This window comes from Manihot esculenta, chromosome 18 (assembly GCF_001659605.2).
Source record: "Manihot esculenta cultivar AM560-2 chromosome 18, M.esculenta_v8, whole genome shotgun sequence".
Lineage (NCBI taxonomy): Eukaryota > Viridiplantae > Streptophyta > Magnoliopsida > Malpighiales > Euphorbiaceae > Manihot > Manihot esculenta.
In genome coordinates this window covers 14,745,043-14,762,479 of record NC_035178.2, presented here as the reverse complement: position 1 = coordinate 14,762,479, position 17,437 = coordinate 14,745,043, and the positions used below count along the sequence as shown (strand labels likewise).

The 17,437-nt window shown below is 45.0% G+C and overlaps 1 protein-coding gene across 1 annotated transcript; it reads left to right on the top strand.

Annotated features, from left to right (window-relative positions):
- Nucleotides 1-14,555: 14,555 nt before the first annotated feature.
- Nucleotides 14,556-16,612, top strand: LOC122722407. The gene is made up of 3 exons (XM_043953103.1): nucleotides 14,556-15,057; nucleotides 15,149-15,865; nucleotides 16,389-16,612. Exons 1-3 carry the CDS (start codon nucleotides 14,556-14,558, stop codon nucleotides 16,610-16,612), a joined length of 1,443 nt encoding a protein of 480 aa, XP_043809038.1.
- Nucleotides 16,613-17,437: the final 825 nt, after the last annotated feature.

Genomic DNA, 17,437 nt, shown 5'->3' with positions numbered 1-17,437 from the left:
CTCACATAGGCTATCATGACATACAAGGGCTAATGGATCATTCAACATTCATCCACATCAACGACAAGGTATGCAATGCAACATATTCGTGAATTCTAATGCAAACAACCTAATATATCTCATGGCGTTCATGATGCGTGAATCATGCTAAAACATTTCATTAATTTGCTTTAAAACTTAAAGTTTATTCCACTCACCTCTGGCTAGCTCTGAAGAGACTCTGAAGCAGCTGGCTCACTGCTGGGGGTCTCGGTTCCTCGGGTCCGAACCTACACAGGTGGACTCAAATGAGGGACCAAACATACATGAATATGACTCTAAAATACTCCCCAAAAACCCCCTAAAACATCCTGAAAACATCACATGAAAACATGCAAAAATGGCTGAACAGGGCACTTTCGGCGGCAGGTTCGGCGGCCGAAAGTCCCTCTGCAGCCGAAAGTCATGCAGGTTCGGCGGCACTTTCGGCGGCCGAACCTCCCAGACAGAGACGAAACTTGAGTTTCGGGGGCAGGCTTCGGCAGCCGAAACTGCCTCCACAAGGGGGTTCGGCGGCCGAAAGTCACTTCGGCGGCCGAACCTGAGTTTCTGCCGAAGGGCAGAAACTTGGCTCCCTTGTGTCCACAGCCTCCAAAACTCCTCAAAACATGCATAAACTTGTTTCTACACATGCATACACATCATACATCACACCTAGGGGTCTCAAACTATAATATACCCCAACTACAACACTTCAAACAACACATTTCCAACATACATTGTTCAAATCATAACATAAACCTAACAACAAGCCTAATCATGCATTCTACCCCATCAACTTGCATAAAACTTTCATAAAACATAAAAGAAGCATAGATCGAAGCTTACCTCTTGAAGATCGAGAGGAAGAACGACCCTAGCTCGGAAAATGGAGGGATTTAGCTCCAAGACTTCCAAGCTCCAAACTTGCTTAAAAACACTCAAAAACTTTTGTGGAACCTTAAAACTCAAAGAAAATGGTGGGGATTGAAGGAAAAACACAAGATTTGGGAGAGGGAGGTCGGAAGCTCGCTGAGGTCGAAAATGGGGGAAAACTCTCCCATTTCGGCTAAGTGCCCCTTTTATAGGTGGCTGGCCAGGCCACGTTCGGGGGCCGAAAGTGCCTCCGCATGCATGCAAGGTTCGGCGGCCGAACTTGGGGTTCGGCGGCCGAACCTGCATTTCCCTCACTCAAAATTTTCGGGCGCCTAAAGTCCCTCCGAAAGCATGCATGTTTGGCGGCCGAACTTCGGAGTTCGGCGGCCGAACCTGGGTTTTCCTCCAAAGATTTTTCATGCGAAAACTCATTTAATTCTTACTTAAAAACATGAAATACATGAAAACATTTCATAAAATCATAGTTTTACCCTGCCAGAGGTTTCCGACATCCGAGGTCCCACCGGACGGTAGGGATTCCGATACCGGAGTCTAGCCGGGTATTACATTCTCCCCCCCTTAAGAACATTCGTCCCCGAATGTTCCTCAACTAACATACAAAGCATGGCATCAATCATAACATACAACATAGCATACAATATATCATACATGCAACACATAGAACAACTAACACTCACCTCAAAACAGATGGGGGTATTGCTGGAGCATGGACTCCCGTGTCTCCCAGGTGCATTCTTCAATATTGTGGTGGTTCCAAAGGACTTTCACCATCGGGATTTCCTTGTTCCTCAGCTTTCTGATCTGAGTGTCTAGGATCCGCACTGGCTGTTCTACATAGGTGAGATCCTCATGGATCTCCATATCAGGCTCACTAAGAACCTTTCCAGGATCCGACACGTACTTCCGTAACAGAGAAACATGAAAAACCGGATGGATTCTCTCCATCGAAGCAGGCAAGTCTAGCTTGTACGACACATTACCGACCCTCTGAAGCACCTCAAAAGGACCGATGTACCGTGGAGCTAACTTACCCTTCTTCCCGAACCGAACCACTCCTTTCATAGGAGACACTTTGAGCAAAACCAAATCCCCCTCCTGAAACTCTAGCTGTCTTCTGCGGATATCTGCATAACTCTTCTGCCGACTAGCAGCAGTCTTGATCCTCTCTCTGATAATGGGTACTACCCTGCTGGTAAGCTCTACTAACTCCGGACCCGCAAGAGTCCTCTCTCCTACTTCCTCCCAGCAGATAGGTGATCTGCACTTCCTCCCATACAAAGCTTCATATGGAGCCATCCCTATGCTAGCATGATAGCTGTTATTGTAGGCAAACTCCACCAAAGGTAGATGCTGCCTCCAAGAACCGCCAAAATCTAGCACACACATTCTGAGCATATCCTCTATTGTCTGGATGGTCCTCTCTGACTGTCCGTCCGTCTGTGGGTGGAAGGCAGTACTGAAGTCTAATCTGGTACCCATAGCATTCTGCAGACTCCGCCAAAACCTGGAGGTGAACTGGGGCCCTCTATCTGACACTATAGATACCGGGACCCCATGCAGTCTGACAATCTCATCTACGTACACCTGCGCCAACTTGTCCACAGAGTAACCACTCCTGACAGGGATGAAGTGAGCAGATTTGGTGAGTCTGTCCACAATCACCCATATGGAGTCCAATCTGTTGGACGTCGCCGGTAACCCCACTACGAAGTCCATAGCTATGTTCTCCCATTTCCATTCTGGAATAGGTAGCGGGTTAAGCATTCCAGCCGGCTTCTGATGCTCTAGTTTCACCCTCTGACACACATCGCAGGCTGACACGAACAGTGCCACGTCCTTCTTCATAGCTGGCCACCAATACACTCTCTTCAGATCCTGATACATCTTGGTGGCTCCAGGGTGAACACTATACCTGGTATTATGGGCTTCCCCCATAATATCTCCCTTCAGACCAATGTCATCTGGCACACATAATCTGTTCCCGTAGCGGAGGATCCCCTTATCATCAAACTTGAACTCATTACTCTGGCCTGACTGAACCGTTCTGGCTATCCTGACCAACTCTGGGTCCTCATGCTGTTTCTGAGCTACCTGCTCCAGAAACACGGGTGTCACTCTCATCTGAGCCACTAAGGCACCTGTGCCAGACAACTCCAACTGTAATCCCTCACTCATAAGTCTGTGGAACTCCTTCACCACCGGCCTCCTCTCTGCTGAAATGTGGGATAGACTGCCGAGTGATTTCCGACTTAGGGCGTCTGCCACAACATTCGCCTTACCCGGATGGTACTGAATCTTGCAATCATAGTCACTCAACAGCTCTACCCATCTCCTCTGCCTCATGTTCAGTTCTCTCTGACTCAAGATGTACTGCAGGCTCTTATGATCTGTGAAGATCTCACACTTTACCCCATAAAGGTAATGCCTCCACATCTTGAGTGCAAAGATCACTGCTGCCATCTCTAGGTCATGTGTGGGGTAATTCAGCTCATGCTTCTTCAGCTGCCTAGAAGCATAAGCGATCACCCTCTCATTCTGCATTAGCACACAACCCAGTCCCACACGGGACGCATCACAATATACTGAGAAGTCATCATCACTTTTTGGCAGAGCTAACACCGGTGCTGAAGTCAACCTCCTCTTAAGCTCCTCAAAGCTTTCCTCACACTGATCGGTCCATATGAACTTCTGATTCTTCTTTGTCAATTTGGTCATAGGAGCAGCAATCTTTGAGAAGTCCTAAACGAACCTCCTGTAGTAACCTGCTAAACCCAGAAAACTCTTGATCTCGGTCACTGTGGTGGGTCTAGGCCAGTTAGCTACAGCCTCTACCTTCTTGGGGTCTACTTCAATACCCTGTTCTGACACAATGTGCCCCAAGAATGAAATGCTCCTAAGCCAAAACTCACACTTGGAGAACTTGGCGTACAAGCCATGCTCTCTCAAGGTCTGCAAAACTGTCCTCGGGTGATGGGCATGCTCCTCTGCATTTCTGGAATACACTAAGATATCATCTATGAAGACAATAACGAAGTGATCCAGATACTGACTGAATACTCTGTTCATGAGGTCCATGAATGCTGCAGGGGCGTTGGTCAACCCAAACGGCATCACAAGGAACTCATAGTGCCCATACCTGGTCCTGAAAGCTGTCTTCGGTACATCTTCATTCCTTATCCTCAACTGATGGTACCCTGATCTCAGATCTATTTTGGAGAAACAACCTGCTCCTGCTAGCTGGTCGAATAGATCGTCGATCCTCGGCAAAGGGTACTTGTTCTTGGTAGTGACCTTGTTCAACTGTCTGTAGTCGATACAAAGCCTGAGGGATCCATCCTTCTTCCTCACAAACAAAACCGGAGCACCCCAAGGTGAAGTACTCGGTCGGATGAAACCCTTATCTACCAGCTCTTGCAACTGTTCCTTCAGTTCTTTCAATTCAGCTGGTGCCATCCTGTAGGGAGGGATAGAGATCGGTCTGGTACCAGGCATTAACTCAATCTCGAACTCTATCTCCCTAGCAGGTGGTAACCCTGGCAGCTCGTCTGGGAAAACATCTAAGAACTCACTCACCACAGGCACTGAGGCGGGCTCTCTGACATGACTATCTAACTCCCTCACATGAGCTAGAAACCCCTGACATCCCCTCCTAAGCAACCTACGAGCCTGAAGAGCTGAGATCAGACCTCTAGGTGTACCCCTCTTGTCTCCTCTGAAGACGACCTCTGACCCATCCTGATCTCTGAATCTGACTACCTTGTCTCTACAGTCCAAGGTAGCACCATGGGTCGATAACCAATCCATCCCTAGAATGACGTCAAAATCTGTCAAATCTAGAACCACAAGGTCGGCGGAAAGGCATCTTCCCTCTATGAAAACTGGACTACATTGGCAGACTGCCTCTGCCACTGACGGGTCACACTTGGGTCCACTGACCCATAGGGGACACTCTAACCCAGAGACCATCAATCCTACCCTCTCCACGACTCTCGGAGCAATAAAAGAATGAGATGCACCCGGGTCCATTAAGGCATACACATCAGAACAACCAATGATGAGATTACCTGCCACCACGGTGTTGGATGTGTTGGCCTCCTGCTGAGTCATAGTGAAGATCCGTGCCGGAGCTGATGGACCTTCACCTCTGTATCCTGCTGATGAAGAGGCTGACAGAGCGCATTTTAGGCCATATTATCATGATCTTAATGATGTTTATTTGCACATTTTCTGCCTAATTTGGTTGTTTTGTTCATGTTTTGCAGAAACTAGGTGTGAAAAGACATTCTGGAGAAAACGCTCTTAAAACTGCCAAAAAGTGCCAAATATGGAAAGTTCCAGAAAAGGAAAGTTTTCATATATGGAAAGTTCCAAATAAGGAAAGTTTCATATATGGAAAGTGCCAAACAAGGAAAGAGTCAAAGAGCGCAGTCAGCAAACTGTCCGAAATTCGAACTGCAGAATCCTTCCTGCCTTGCTTTGAACGTGTGCCAAGAAAGGAAAGTCTTCAAATAAGGCAAGTTTTCAGAAAAGGAAAGTCTTCAAATGAGGAAAGTGCAGAGGCAAAAGCAAATAAGGAAAGCTCAGTCAGAGGATTATTTAAAATTCAAATCGCAGATATTTCTTTCCTTATTCAAAGATGTGCACATACTGCAGCAGTCATATCTTCCAATTTAGGCAGCAAGATCTCATGAAGGCACACTTGCCTCTTCTGCGTTCAGCGTTTAAAATTCAAACGAAGGCTCCACCTGAAAAGGAAAGACTTGGCAGATCCACTTTCCCTCTTGCATTCAATGACTGCGCGCTACTTGCCTTCTGCAACATGATCTGCGCACTACTCTCTATTCAGGAAGGAGATCTCTATGCACTTGGCCTTCATTCAGTCCAGATTCATAATTCAATAGAGGATCCATCTAAATAGGAAGTTTGGACAGCAAATATTTCCTATACAGTGCTGTCCGCCTGCCTACCTCTTCTGCAAAGCCTGATCCGCGCGCCTCCTTCCCTTTCAGTGCTATCCGCGCGCATGCCTCCCTCCTGCAGAGCAAGCCACGACTTTTCTTCCTCTATTGGCATCCTTGAATCGCTCTTCCTTCCTTTTCAGACACAAGGTACGCCCCTTTCCTATTCTGAAAGCCATCTGCGCGCACCTGCCTTCTGAAGTGCATGCACTATTATTCTTTCCTCTTCTGCAACAACTTGGGCAGCAAGTTGAGTTTGGGCAGCACCTTGGGCAGCCTCTACACTAATAAGGAAGACCTAGGCAGCACCAAAACTCTATAAAAAGGTACTCTCTTTGGCAGCCACGATTTTGGACTCCTTTCAGACTCATCTTCTCCTTCTCCATCCGGATCAAGCAAGGCCGCGCCTCCACCACCTTCGGCTTCTTCTTTTCTTCTTCTACCTTTCTTTATGGTTTTTGTTTCAGCCATGAGTGGCTGAAACCTTTCATTCTAGTTGAAGATCAAGTGAAGCTTTAGTTGTATTGTGGATTGAGAGACTTGGACATTCATTGTTTTACCTTTTGTTATTCAGTATTCTTGTGATTTCATGCTTAAGGATATTATTGCTTTGTTATTTAAGATCTCCATTGATTTTTGTTGCAAAGTGATATATTGTTGTTTTGAATGATTTTAAGTCCGTATTTGCTTGAATCGTTTAAACATAAGAACACTTGGTGCACAACCAAGGAAATTGCATGATCTAGTGTTGTCTCCATGCATGTGGGTGACTAGAATTGGTTCTCTCCATTACTTTATGCGATTGACTTTTGCAAAAGGCCTAAGGCTCAAAGACGTTCTTTGGCAATTGTTAATTAGTAATTGATTGGTGGACTTTCCCTAATTAATTTAATCTAAAAGAGAGACTATGGATGTGAGAAGCTTCTTCAATCTCCATGGCCAATTTATTGAATCAACAAAGGAACTTTTGAGTCAATGATCAATCCCATCAACTAAAGTGGATCTAAATCTTCAACTAGAGCTTTTACCATCATTGTTTTACCCTCAATTTACTTTCTGCTTACTTTTTAATTACTCTTTTCATTAGCTTAATCAAATCAATCTCAATACCCCCATTTTTACTTTACATGCACTTGCACTTTCTTATCTTTTCTGCTCTCTTTAATTTGGTCTATTCAAGGAAGGTAAACGAGTATCAATTCCCTGTGGATACGATCCTCTTACCACTGTCTACAATTTTAATATTGTTGGTAGTTAAACAGGTTATTTATTTTGACCGGCTTCGACAACCGCTCTGTCAGAGGCTGACCCTCTCCCTCTGCCTCTGCCACTGGCCTGTGTTGCGGCTGGAGCTACTGGCTGCACCACACTGCCGGAGGCTGTCTGCTGAGACGGTGCTGTAAAAGCTGCTCTAGGACAGTCTCGAGCCAAATGACCCGCCTGTCCGCATCTGAAACATGTGTTTGTCCCTGCCAGACATACTCCCTTGTGTGGTCTCCCACATCTCATACATGCTGTAACCTCTGCGCCAGAGCTTGAGCCACTGCCTAAACCCAGACCTGACTTGATCTTGTTCCAGAACTTATTCTTCTTAGATTTTCTGTGGCCTCTATCCCACTTCTTACTGCCTGCAACTGCTGCACTCAGAGAAGAAGAGTCTAACCTTCCCCCACCTGGGGTCTTGGAACCAGAAGACTGTGCCACTGACTGTTTTACCTTCCCCTCAACTATAGCACTAGCCTCCATTCTCCTAGCCATATTCACTATGGCATGGAAACTCTCCCTCTCTGCTGACTGTATCAAAGAGGAATACCTGGAGTGCAGCCTCATAATATATCTACTTGACTTCTTTTGATCTGTGTCCAAATTCTGCCCAGCATATGGCAACAACTCCAGGAACCTGTCTGTGTACTCCTCCACACTCATCTGTTCAGTCTGCCTCAACTGTTCGAATTCTATTATCTTCTGCTCTCTAGAGCTCTCAGGGAAAGCCCATCCTGCAAACTCATTTGCGAACTCCTCCCAGGACATACTGTCCGCTCTCGGGTTCACATAGTTCTTAAACCAACCACGTGCCTTCTTGTACTCCAGTGTGAACCCAGCCATCTGAATGGCTCTACTGTCATCAGCTCCTATCTCATCTGTAATAGTCTTGACCCTGTTCAGATACTCAAATGGGTCATCGCCTGCTCTGTACTGAGGAGCACCTAACTTCATGTAATCGGTCATCTTGACCTTGCTCCCTCCAGATGAGGTAGGTTTGGGTACTTGTGTTTCCGGGACAGTAGGTACTGGTGGTGGTGGAGGTGCAACATCCCCTGGGGTAGGGTTTGCTGTACTGGTATAGGGAGGTGGAGGTGGGTACATAGGATACTGAGAGTATGGTGGGTAGTAAGGTGGGTATGGCATATGTGGAGGATAAGGGCTAAAACTGGGGTTATCCGATGTACCTCCCATCGAATACCCTGGATGGTGTGAATAGGGTGGGTAGTGATGTGGCTGGACATAACTCGAGGCCTGAGTGCCTCCTTCTGATTCTCCCATGCCCTCTTCCGGCATGCTCACACCGAGACTGCCATCCCTCCTCTGATCTACCTCCATATCCTCAGACATTCCTCCCTGCACTGTTCCCCTTACTGATCTGCTTCTACCCAGATCCAAAGACCTTCTAGGGTCTCTAGCTACTCTGTCTCTGTTGGACCTACTGGACATTGCCCTAGGCAATGCTGGAGGACGGGCATCAGTGCCCTCGTCCTGAGGTGGCACTCCAGTCAATCGTGCAGATCGACGAGTTCCTCTCATTCTATCTTCTGAAAAACAGCACATAGCACAAGCAATCATTAGCATCATATGGTTCATGTGGAAACACATGAACCCTCATCACATACATAGCATCACATCATAGCATTTATGCACATGCATATCATCATGGCATATCATATCATCATATAGACAGGACTCTACATCCTATCCTAGTGGACATGATTTTCCTAGTGTGCTTGACCTTCTAGAACATCTATGAGCCCAACACTCTAGGTCCGACCATATGAACCTAGAGCTCTGATACCACTCTGTAACGACCCGGAAATCCGACCCGTTACCGGCGCTAGGATCCAGATCGGCTTAAGGCCGCCGGGACCCGTAGCAAGCCTACATACCTCCTGTAAACCTGTGGAATCCCACACATAACAACATATACATGATCTGTAAAATTTTTTCTTTTTTCTTATCCAAGCAAAACCTGTGCATGCACAAAATCATACATAAACCCCACACTGGAGTCCTCATCAAATACTCCAATGGGGCATCATCATCATACATATCGGCTTGGATAATCATGGTCATTAACATCATTACTCATTAAACACTCTGTACATAATGGGGATTCACACACCTCTAGGTCAAGCACTACTATAATCCTCAATACATCATCAAATCATTCATTACATTACATGGTCATAAGTACTCATTACGTCATGTTCATGTCCACTACTATCTATTACAACATACATGACTTGACTTCACTCTAGTCGACTTCCTGATCTATCATGTACCTGCAACTCTGGGGATAAAGGGAGTGGGGTGAGCTACTAGAGCCCAGTGAGCAGAATAATAAATCAACAATTTAAATCATGCTTTCATGTATGCGCCATAACACAAACATTTCACAACAAGGATGAACTTGTCACCATTTAGCCCCTATCTTTCTTACTTATACATGCCGGGGGCGTAGAGCCGTAGCAGGCACACCCGGACTTCCATAATCGGTCATAATGCCAGGGGCGTAGAGCCGTAGCAGGCACACCTGGACTCACATAGGCTATCATGACATACAAGGGCTAATGGATCATTCAACATTCATCCACATCAACGACAAGGTATGCAATGCAACATATTCGTGAATTCTAATGCAAACAACCTAATATATCTCATGGCGTTCATGATGCGTGAATCATGCTAAAACATTTCATTAATTTGCTTTAAAACTTAAAGTTTATTCCACTCACCTCTGGCTAGCTCTGAAGAGACTCTGAAGCAGCTGGCTCACTGCTGGGGGTCTCGGTTCCTCAGGTCCAAACCTACACAGGTGGACTCAAATGAGGGACCAAACATACATGAATATGACTCTAAAATACTCCCCAAAAACCCCCTAAAACATCCTGAAAACATCACATGAAAACATGCAAAAATGGCTGAACAGGGCACTTTCGGCGGCAGGTTCGGCGGCCGAAAGTCCCTCTGCAACCAAAAGTCATGCAGGTTCGGCGGCACTTTCGGTGGCCGAACCTCCCAGACAGAGACGAAACTTGAGTTTCGGGGGCAGGCTTCGACAGCCGAAACTGCCTCCACAAGGGGGTTCGGCGGCCGAAAGTCACTTCGGCGGCCGAACCTGAGTTTCTGCCGAAGGGCAGAAACTTGGCTCCCTTGTGTCCACAGCCTCCAAAACGCCTCAAAACATGCATAAACTTATTTCTACACATGCATACACATCATACATCACACCTAGGGGTCTCAAACTATAATATACCCCAACTACAACACTTCAAACAACACATTTCCAACATACATTGTTCAAATCATAACATAAACCTAACAACAAGCCTAATCATGCATTCTACCCCATCAACTTGCATAAAACTTTCATAAAACATAAAAGAAGCATAGATCGAAGCTTACCTCTTGAAGATCGAGAGGAAGAACGACCCTAGCTCGGAAAATGGAGGGATTTAGCTCCAAGACTTCCAAGCTCCAAACTTGCTTAAAAACACTCAAAAACTTTTGTGGAACCTTAAAACTCAAAGAAAATGGTGGGGATTGAAGGAAAAACACAAGATTTGGGAGAGGGAGGTCGGAAGCTCGCTGAGGTCGAAAATGGGGGAAAACTCTCCCATTTCGGCTAAGTGCCCCTTTTATAGGTGGCTGGCCAGGCCACGTTCGGGGGCCGAAAGTGCCTCCGCATGCATGCAAGGTTCGGCGGCCGAACTTGGGGTTCGGCGGCCGAACTTGGGGTTCGGCGGCCGAACCTGCATTTCCCTCACTCAAAATTTTCGGGCGCCTAAAGTCCCTCCGAAAGCATGCATGTTCGGCGGCCGAACTTCGGAGTTCGGCGGCCGAACCTGGGTTTTCCTCCAAAGATTTTTCATGCGAAAACTCATTTAATTCTTACTTAAAAACATGAAATACATGAAAACATTTCATAAAATCATAGTTTTACCCTGCCAGAGGTTTCCGACATCCGAGGTCCCACCGGACGGTAGGGATTCCGATACCGGAGTCTAGCCGGGTATTACACCAAATCTGCTCACTTCATTCCTGTCAGGAGTGGCTACTCTGTGGACAAGTTGGCACAGGTGTATGTTGATGAGATCGTCAAGCTGCACGGGGTTCCTGTTTCGATAGTGTCAGATAGAGGGCCCCAGTTCACCTCCAGATTTTGGCGGAGTCTGCAGAATGCCATGGGTACCAGGTTGGATTTTAGCACTGCTTTCCATCCACAGACGGACGGACAGTCAGAAAGGACCATCCAGACTATCGAGGATATGCTCAGAATGTGTGTGCTGGACTTTGGCGGTTCTTGGAGGCAGCATCTACCTTTGGTGGAGTTTGCCTACAATAACAGCCATCATGCTAGCATCGGAATGGCTCCCTATGAAGCTTTGTATGGAAGGAAGTGCAGATCACCTGTTTGCTGGGAAGAAGTTGGGGAAAAGGCCTTGGCAGGGCCTGAGCTAGTAGAGATTACCAGCAGGGTAGTACCCATAATGAGAGAGAGAATCAAGACTGCTGCCAGCAGACAGAAGAGTTATGCAGACATCCGCAGAAGACAGTTAGAATTTCAGGAGGGGGATCTGGTATTGCTTAAGGTGTCTCCAATGAAAGGAGTGGTTCGCTTTGGGAAGAAAGGTAAACTAGCCCCACGATACATCGGACCCTTTGAAATCTTGCAAAAGATCAGGAATGTGTCGTACAAGCTGGACTTACCTGCTTCAATGGAAAGAATCCATCCAGTTTTCCATGTTTCAATGTTGAGGAAGTTTGTGTCAGATCCGAGCAAGGTTCTTAGTGAGCCTGATGTGGAGGTCTAAGAGGATCTCACCTATGTTGAACAGCCAGTACGGATCATAGACACCCAGATCAGAAAGCTAAGGAACAAGGAAATCCCGATGGTGAAAGTCCTGTGGAACCACCACAATTTGGAAGAATGCACTTGGGAAACACGGGAGTCTATGCTCCAGCAGTACCCTCATCTCTTTTAAGGTTAGATCTCTATGTGTTCATGTGCTATGTATGTATGTTAGGTTTTATGCCATGCTATGTGCTAGTTGAGGAACATTCGGGGACGAATGTTCTTAAGGGGGGGAGAATGTAATACCCGGCTAGACTCCGGTATCGGAATTCCTACCGTCCGGTGGAATCTCGGATGTCGGAGGCCTCTAGTAGGGTAGAATCATGTTTTCATAAGATGTTTTAAGGTATTTCATGGTTTTAAGAAAAATGGAAATGAGTTTTTGCATGAAAACAACCTTGAAGGAAAACTCAGGTTCGGCCGCCGAACATGCATGCCTTCGGGAGCGCCTTTAGGCCCCCGAAAGCATAAGTGAGGAAAGTCCAGGTTCGGCCGCCGAACCTCAAGTTCGGCCGCCGAACATGGCATGCATGCGGAGGCACATTCGGCCCCCGAACGTGGCCTGGCCAGCCACTATAAAAGGGTCCCTTAGCCGAAAACGGGTGAGCTTTTTCCCCATTTCCGGCCAAGGTGAGCTCTCCGCCGCCCCTCACCGATCTTGAGTCTTTTCCTTCAGATCTTTCGAGTTTTTCACTAGTTTTCATCTTGTTTTGAAGATTTCCGAGTTTTGAGCAAGTTTTGGAGCTTTGAGGTTCAAGAACTCAAACCTCTTCCAACTCCAAGTTAGATCGCCTCCACCCTCGATCTTCAAGAGGTAAGAGTCGATCTCTAGCTTACTTTATGTTTTAAGCAAGTTTTATGCAAGTTCATGGGATAGAAAATGCATGTGTAGCTTATGTTGAGCTTATGGGTTTTTGATGTGATTTTGAACAATGTGAGTTGCTTGTGTGTTGTAGTTGGGGTTTTTGTTGGTTTGATGCCCCTAGGAACTTGTATGCTTGTGTATGAGTGTTGTAGAATAGGTTTATGCATGTTTGGATGAGATAGGAGGCATAAATGCATAGGGGAGCTGAGTTTCTGCCATTCTGGGAGAAACCAGGTTCGGCAGCCGAAGCTTGCCCCCGAAAGGAGACTTTCGTCTCTGTCTGGGACTTTCGGCCGCCGAAAGTGCCGCCGAACATGCATGAGTTTCGCCTCTGTCTGGGAGTTTCGGCCGCCAAAGGTGCCGCCGAACCTGCCTGACTTTCGGCTCTAAAGGGACTTTCGGCCGCCGAACCTGCCGCCGAAAGTGCCCTGTCCAGCCCTTTCTTGCATGTTTTTCTATGATTATTCTATGATGTTTTAGGGAGTTTTTGGGGAATAGTTTAGAGTTATGTTCATGTATGTTTGGTCCCTCATTTGAGTCCACCTGTGTAGGTTCGGACCCGAGGAACCGAGGACCCCAGCAGTGAGTCTGTTGCCCCAGTGTCTGGTCAGAGCTATCCAGAGGTGAGTGGAATAAACCTTTATATTTTTAAACAAATTGATCGTATAGTTTGAGCACATTCATGCATCATGAATGCCATGCGATGAATTAGGTTGCTTGCATTAGAATTCACGAATATGTTGCATTGCATATTTTAAATGTTGATGTGGATGAACGTTGGATGATCCATAGCCCTCGATCTATGATATGACGATGTGATATGTACGGTACGGAAAGTAAGACCAGTGGGACCCATTCTACGTTCGCTGGCACTATGTAAGAGAAAGACCAGGACCCATTCTACGTTCTGGCACAGTTGGACCATGTTATGTTATGCTATGTAAGGGAAAGACCAGGACCCATTCTACGTTCTGGCACAGTTGGACCATGTAGAGGGCTATTGGTGACAGGTTCATCCTTGATGTGATTAGCTGTGATGTGATGCATTCCATGATATCATATGTTTTTAAATGTTTTATTATTCTGCTCACTGGGCTCTAGTAGCTCACCCCTCTCCCATTTCCCCAGGATTGCAGGTACAGGGTAGACCAGGAGGTTTACAAGAATAATGAAGTCTGGTATATGTAATAGATAGTGTGGACATGATAAATGTATTAATGTTATGTAAAAGTACAGTTTCAGTCATGTAATGATATTGAGGTTTAGAGATTGTGCTTGACATTGTGTATGAGGTATCCCTTTTGTTACATGATCATAAATGTTTTATAATGTTCATGAAAGCCAACTCATCTTATGATGTATCGCCCATTGGGGCATTGATGAGATCCCACAGAGGGGTCATGATTATGATTATGAGTATGTTCAGGTTGAGTTTGGCTTATGAGTGAAAGAAAAGTTTTAAATTTTTATGTATGTTGTTGATCATGTATGGGATTAAACAGGTTTTCAGGATGAATGTCAGGCTTGCTACGGGTCTTGGCGGCCTTAAGCCGACCCGGATCCTAGCGCCGATAGCGGTCCGATTTTCGGGTCGTTACAATCATATTCCAAAACGTGGAAGGCAAAACAATTTGCAATTAGGAAAATTTTTTGTGGATGGGATGAATCGTATGGAAGGCTCCGTAAGTACATGAATACAGTGTGCCACTTCAATCCTGGTTCGATCTTCGTAATTGAAGATGATCCCCATTATTTAAACGATCGTTTGGATCGTACTTCTCGTGTATTTGATCGTATGTTTTGGGCTTATCGTCAATCTATTGAAGGATTCAAGCATTGTCGACTAGTGATTTTTGTTGACGGGACATTCCTATACGGTAAATATAGTGGGTGTATATTGTGTGCAACAGGGCTTGATGGAAATAATCAGATATTTCCATTAGCTTTTGCTATTATCGAGAAGGAGGATTCAGATAATTGGGGATGGATCATGTCTTGTTTGAGAGCTTATGTCACAGAACGCGAAGATTTATGTGTCATTTCTGATCGTCACATTGGAATTAAGAAATCTATGGAACAAGATTGGTGGCAACCACCAAGTGGACACCATCGATACTGCATACGGCACATTTTGAGCAATTACAACACAAAATTCAAGAATGCAACAATGAAGGAATGTTTGCGAAAGGCTGGTAAAACTTTATCTGCGTGGTCTAATTTTAAATTTTAAATTTTATTGTATTCTACCTATTCATTTTCAATGATATATTTTTACTGTGACAGCTAATCATAACCAAAAGAGAAAATTCTATGACGCGATGAATAAAATTAAGGAACTCAATCTCGAGACCTTTGAATGGGCTGTGAAGATACCTCTGGAGAAGTGGACTCGTTCCCACGATGGTGGAAAGCGATATGGATCAATGACAACTAAAACCATTGAGTCTGTCAATGGAATGTTGAAAGGCTTTCAAGCATTGCCTATTACAGCAATGGTTGAAAAAATATTTTATCAATGTGCGCATTACTTCGATACAAGAAGGCATCAATTTCATCGGCAGCAACAAGAGGGCTATAGATTCACCCAGTCAACTGGTGAAATCATACAAAAAAATGCACAGTCAGCAAATGGCCATCGTGTTACGACATTTAATCGTGATGATTTGGTTGTTGAAGTTCGAAGTTTTAAATCTGGTCAAAAACAAGTTGTTAAGCTTATAGAAGGGACCTGTACTTGCAAAAAATTTCAAGAGATGCGTATCCCATGTTCACATACCATAGCAGCCTGCATGTCGAGGTCTGTGGATTATGAGCAATTCGTTGATAGCTACTACACTCTCGAAAGGTCAATTAAATGTTACGAAGACATGTTCAGTCCATTAGGTAATTCAGACTATTGGCCTGCAGATTATGAATTACCACTAATTCCAAACAAGAACCGAATAAGGAAAAAATGGCGACCGAAGTCATCGAGAATTCATAATGAAATGGATTGGAGGGGTGCGAAAGTTAATATTCCTACAAAAAATCATTGTTCTATATGTGGCCAGTCGGGACATAATAAAAAGACATGTACTGTGAACAAAAATTTATGAATTTAACATGCCTATTTTATGAAAAAATCTGAAATTTGTTGTGATTCATTGATTGTTTCTTATATTTATCCAGTTGACATTTTATGCATGTTACATCAAGAAAATGTCATCCACTTCGATTTTCGTGAGGCATCAGCATGCCAATCAGCATGCCAATTAAGGGTTTAGGGTTTATAGTTTATGGAATGGGGTGCACTAGATAAGGTTTATGATTTATGATTTAAGGTTTAGGATTTAGGTTTAGGGTTTACTTAATCGGGTTGGGTTTTAGGGTTTAGGAGGTCAGGTTTAGGAGTTCATCACTTGTACTTAAACATCGAATTGCCTTGTAAATTCATATTATTCTTTTATTTTTGTTTTGTGATCCTCATGTCTAGCAATACAAATTATTGACATAAGGAATTGACAGTTGTAATAACCCTTTGCAGGAATGGACAGCTCAAATGACAGTAGATTATTTATTAACCCAGGACCACGTGATACTTCATTGCTATATCTCCAAGCATCTCATAGGTCCCAAGTCGTGTGGAATGATCCACAAGAGGCCGGTGTAATCACATGCCGGCGATCATCTACTGTATTACACGGTTATGATATTGATGACAGGCTTATCCCTTATCTCCATGCTAGTGGATTTTACGGAGCTGTTTGATTAGGGTTCTTCCATTTAGATCACCACCTCATAACGGCTTTGGTTGAGAGATGGAGACCAGAAACACATACTTTCATGTTACCCCATGGAGAGTGTACAGTTACACTTCAAGATATGGGTCTGATATCTGGATTGCCTATTGATGGCAATGCTGTTACTGGGACTACAGGACAGCCTTGGCAATTACTATGTCAAGATTTGCTTGGGTTGGTCCCGGATCGTGAAGTTATGAAGGGAAATACTGTTGCACTCACCTGGTTGAGAGATAACTTTGACCAAATTCCAGAGTACGCTGATGATGTTACTATCTAGAGGCATGCTCGAGCTTTCCTATTACGCCTAATAGGTGGATCGCTATTCGTTGATCGGTCTGCTCATAGGGTCAATCTAATGTTTTTGCCACTACTCGCTCATTTCAACAATTGTGGTCAATATAGTTGGGGTGCAGCCTGCCTTGCTTGGCTTTATAAAGAGCTTTGCAGAGCAACATCACCACAAGTGTAGCAAGTTGGCGGGCCACTTCATATTTTACAGATTTGGGCATGGGACAGAATCAAAACAATAGCCCCTACCATCTCCCAGATACATCCCCTTCCAGATACACCGATTGGCAGTCGGTATGTGCTGTAAATTTTGTACTACTACCCCATCAAATCCAGCATCTTGTAACTAATTCCAAAGTATAAATTGTGTAGGTGGAGTAATGCTAGAAGTATTACCGAAGTTACAACGCATGTGCTGGTGCAATTTCGGTACCAACTTGACCGCATGGAAGCCGAAGAGGTCATCATTGGATACTTTTAAATTACATGTCAATTCAAATTA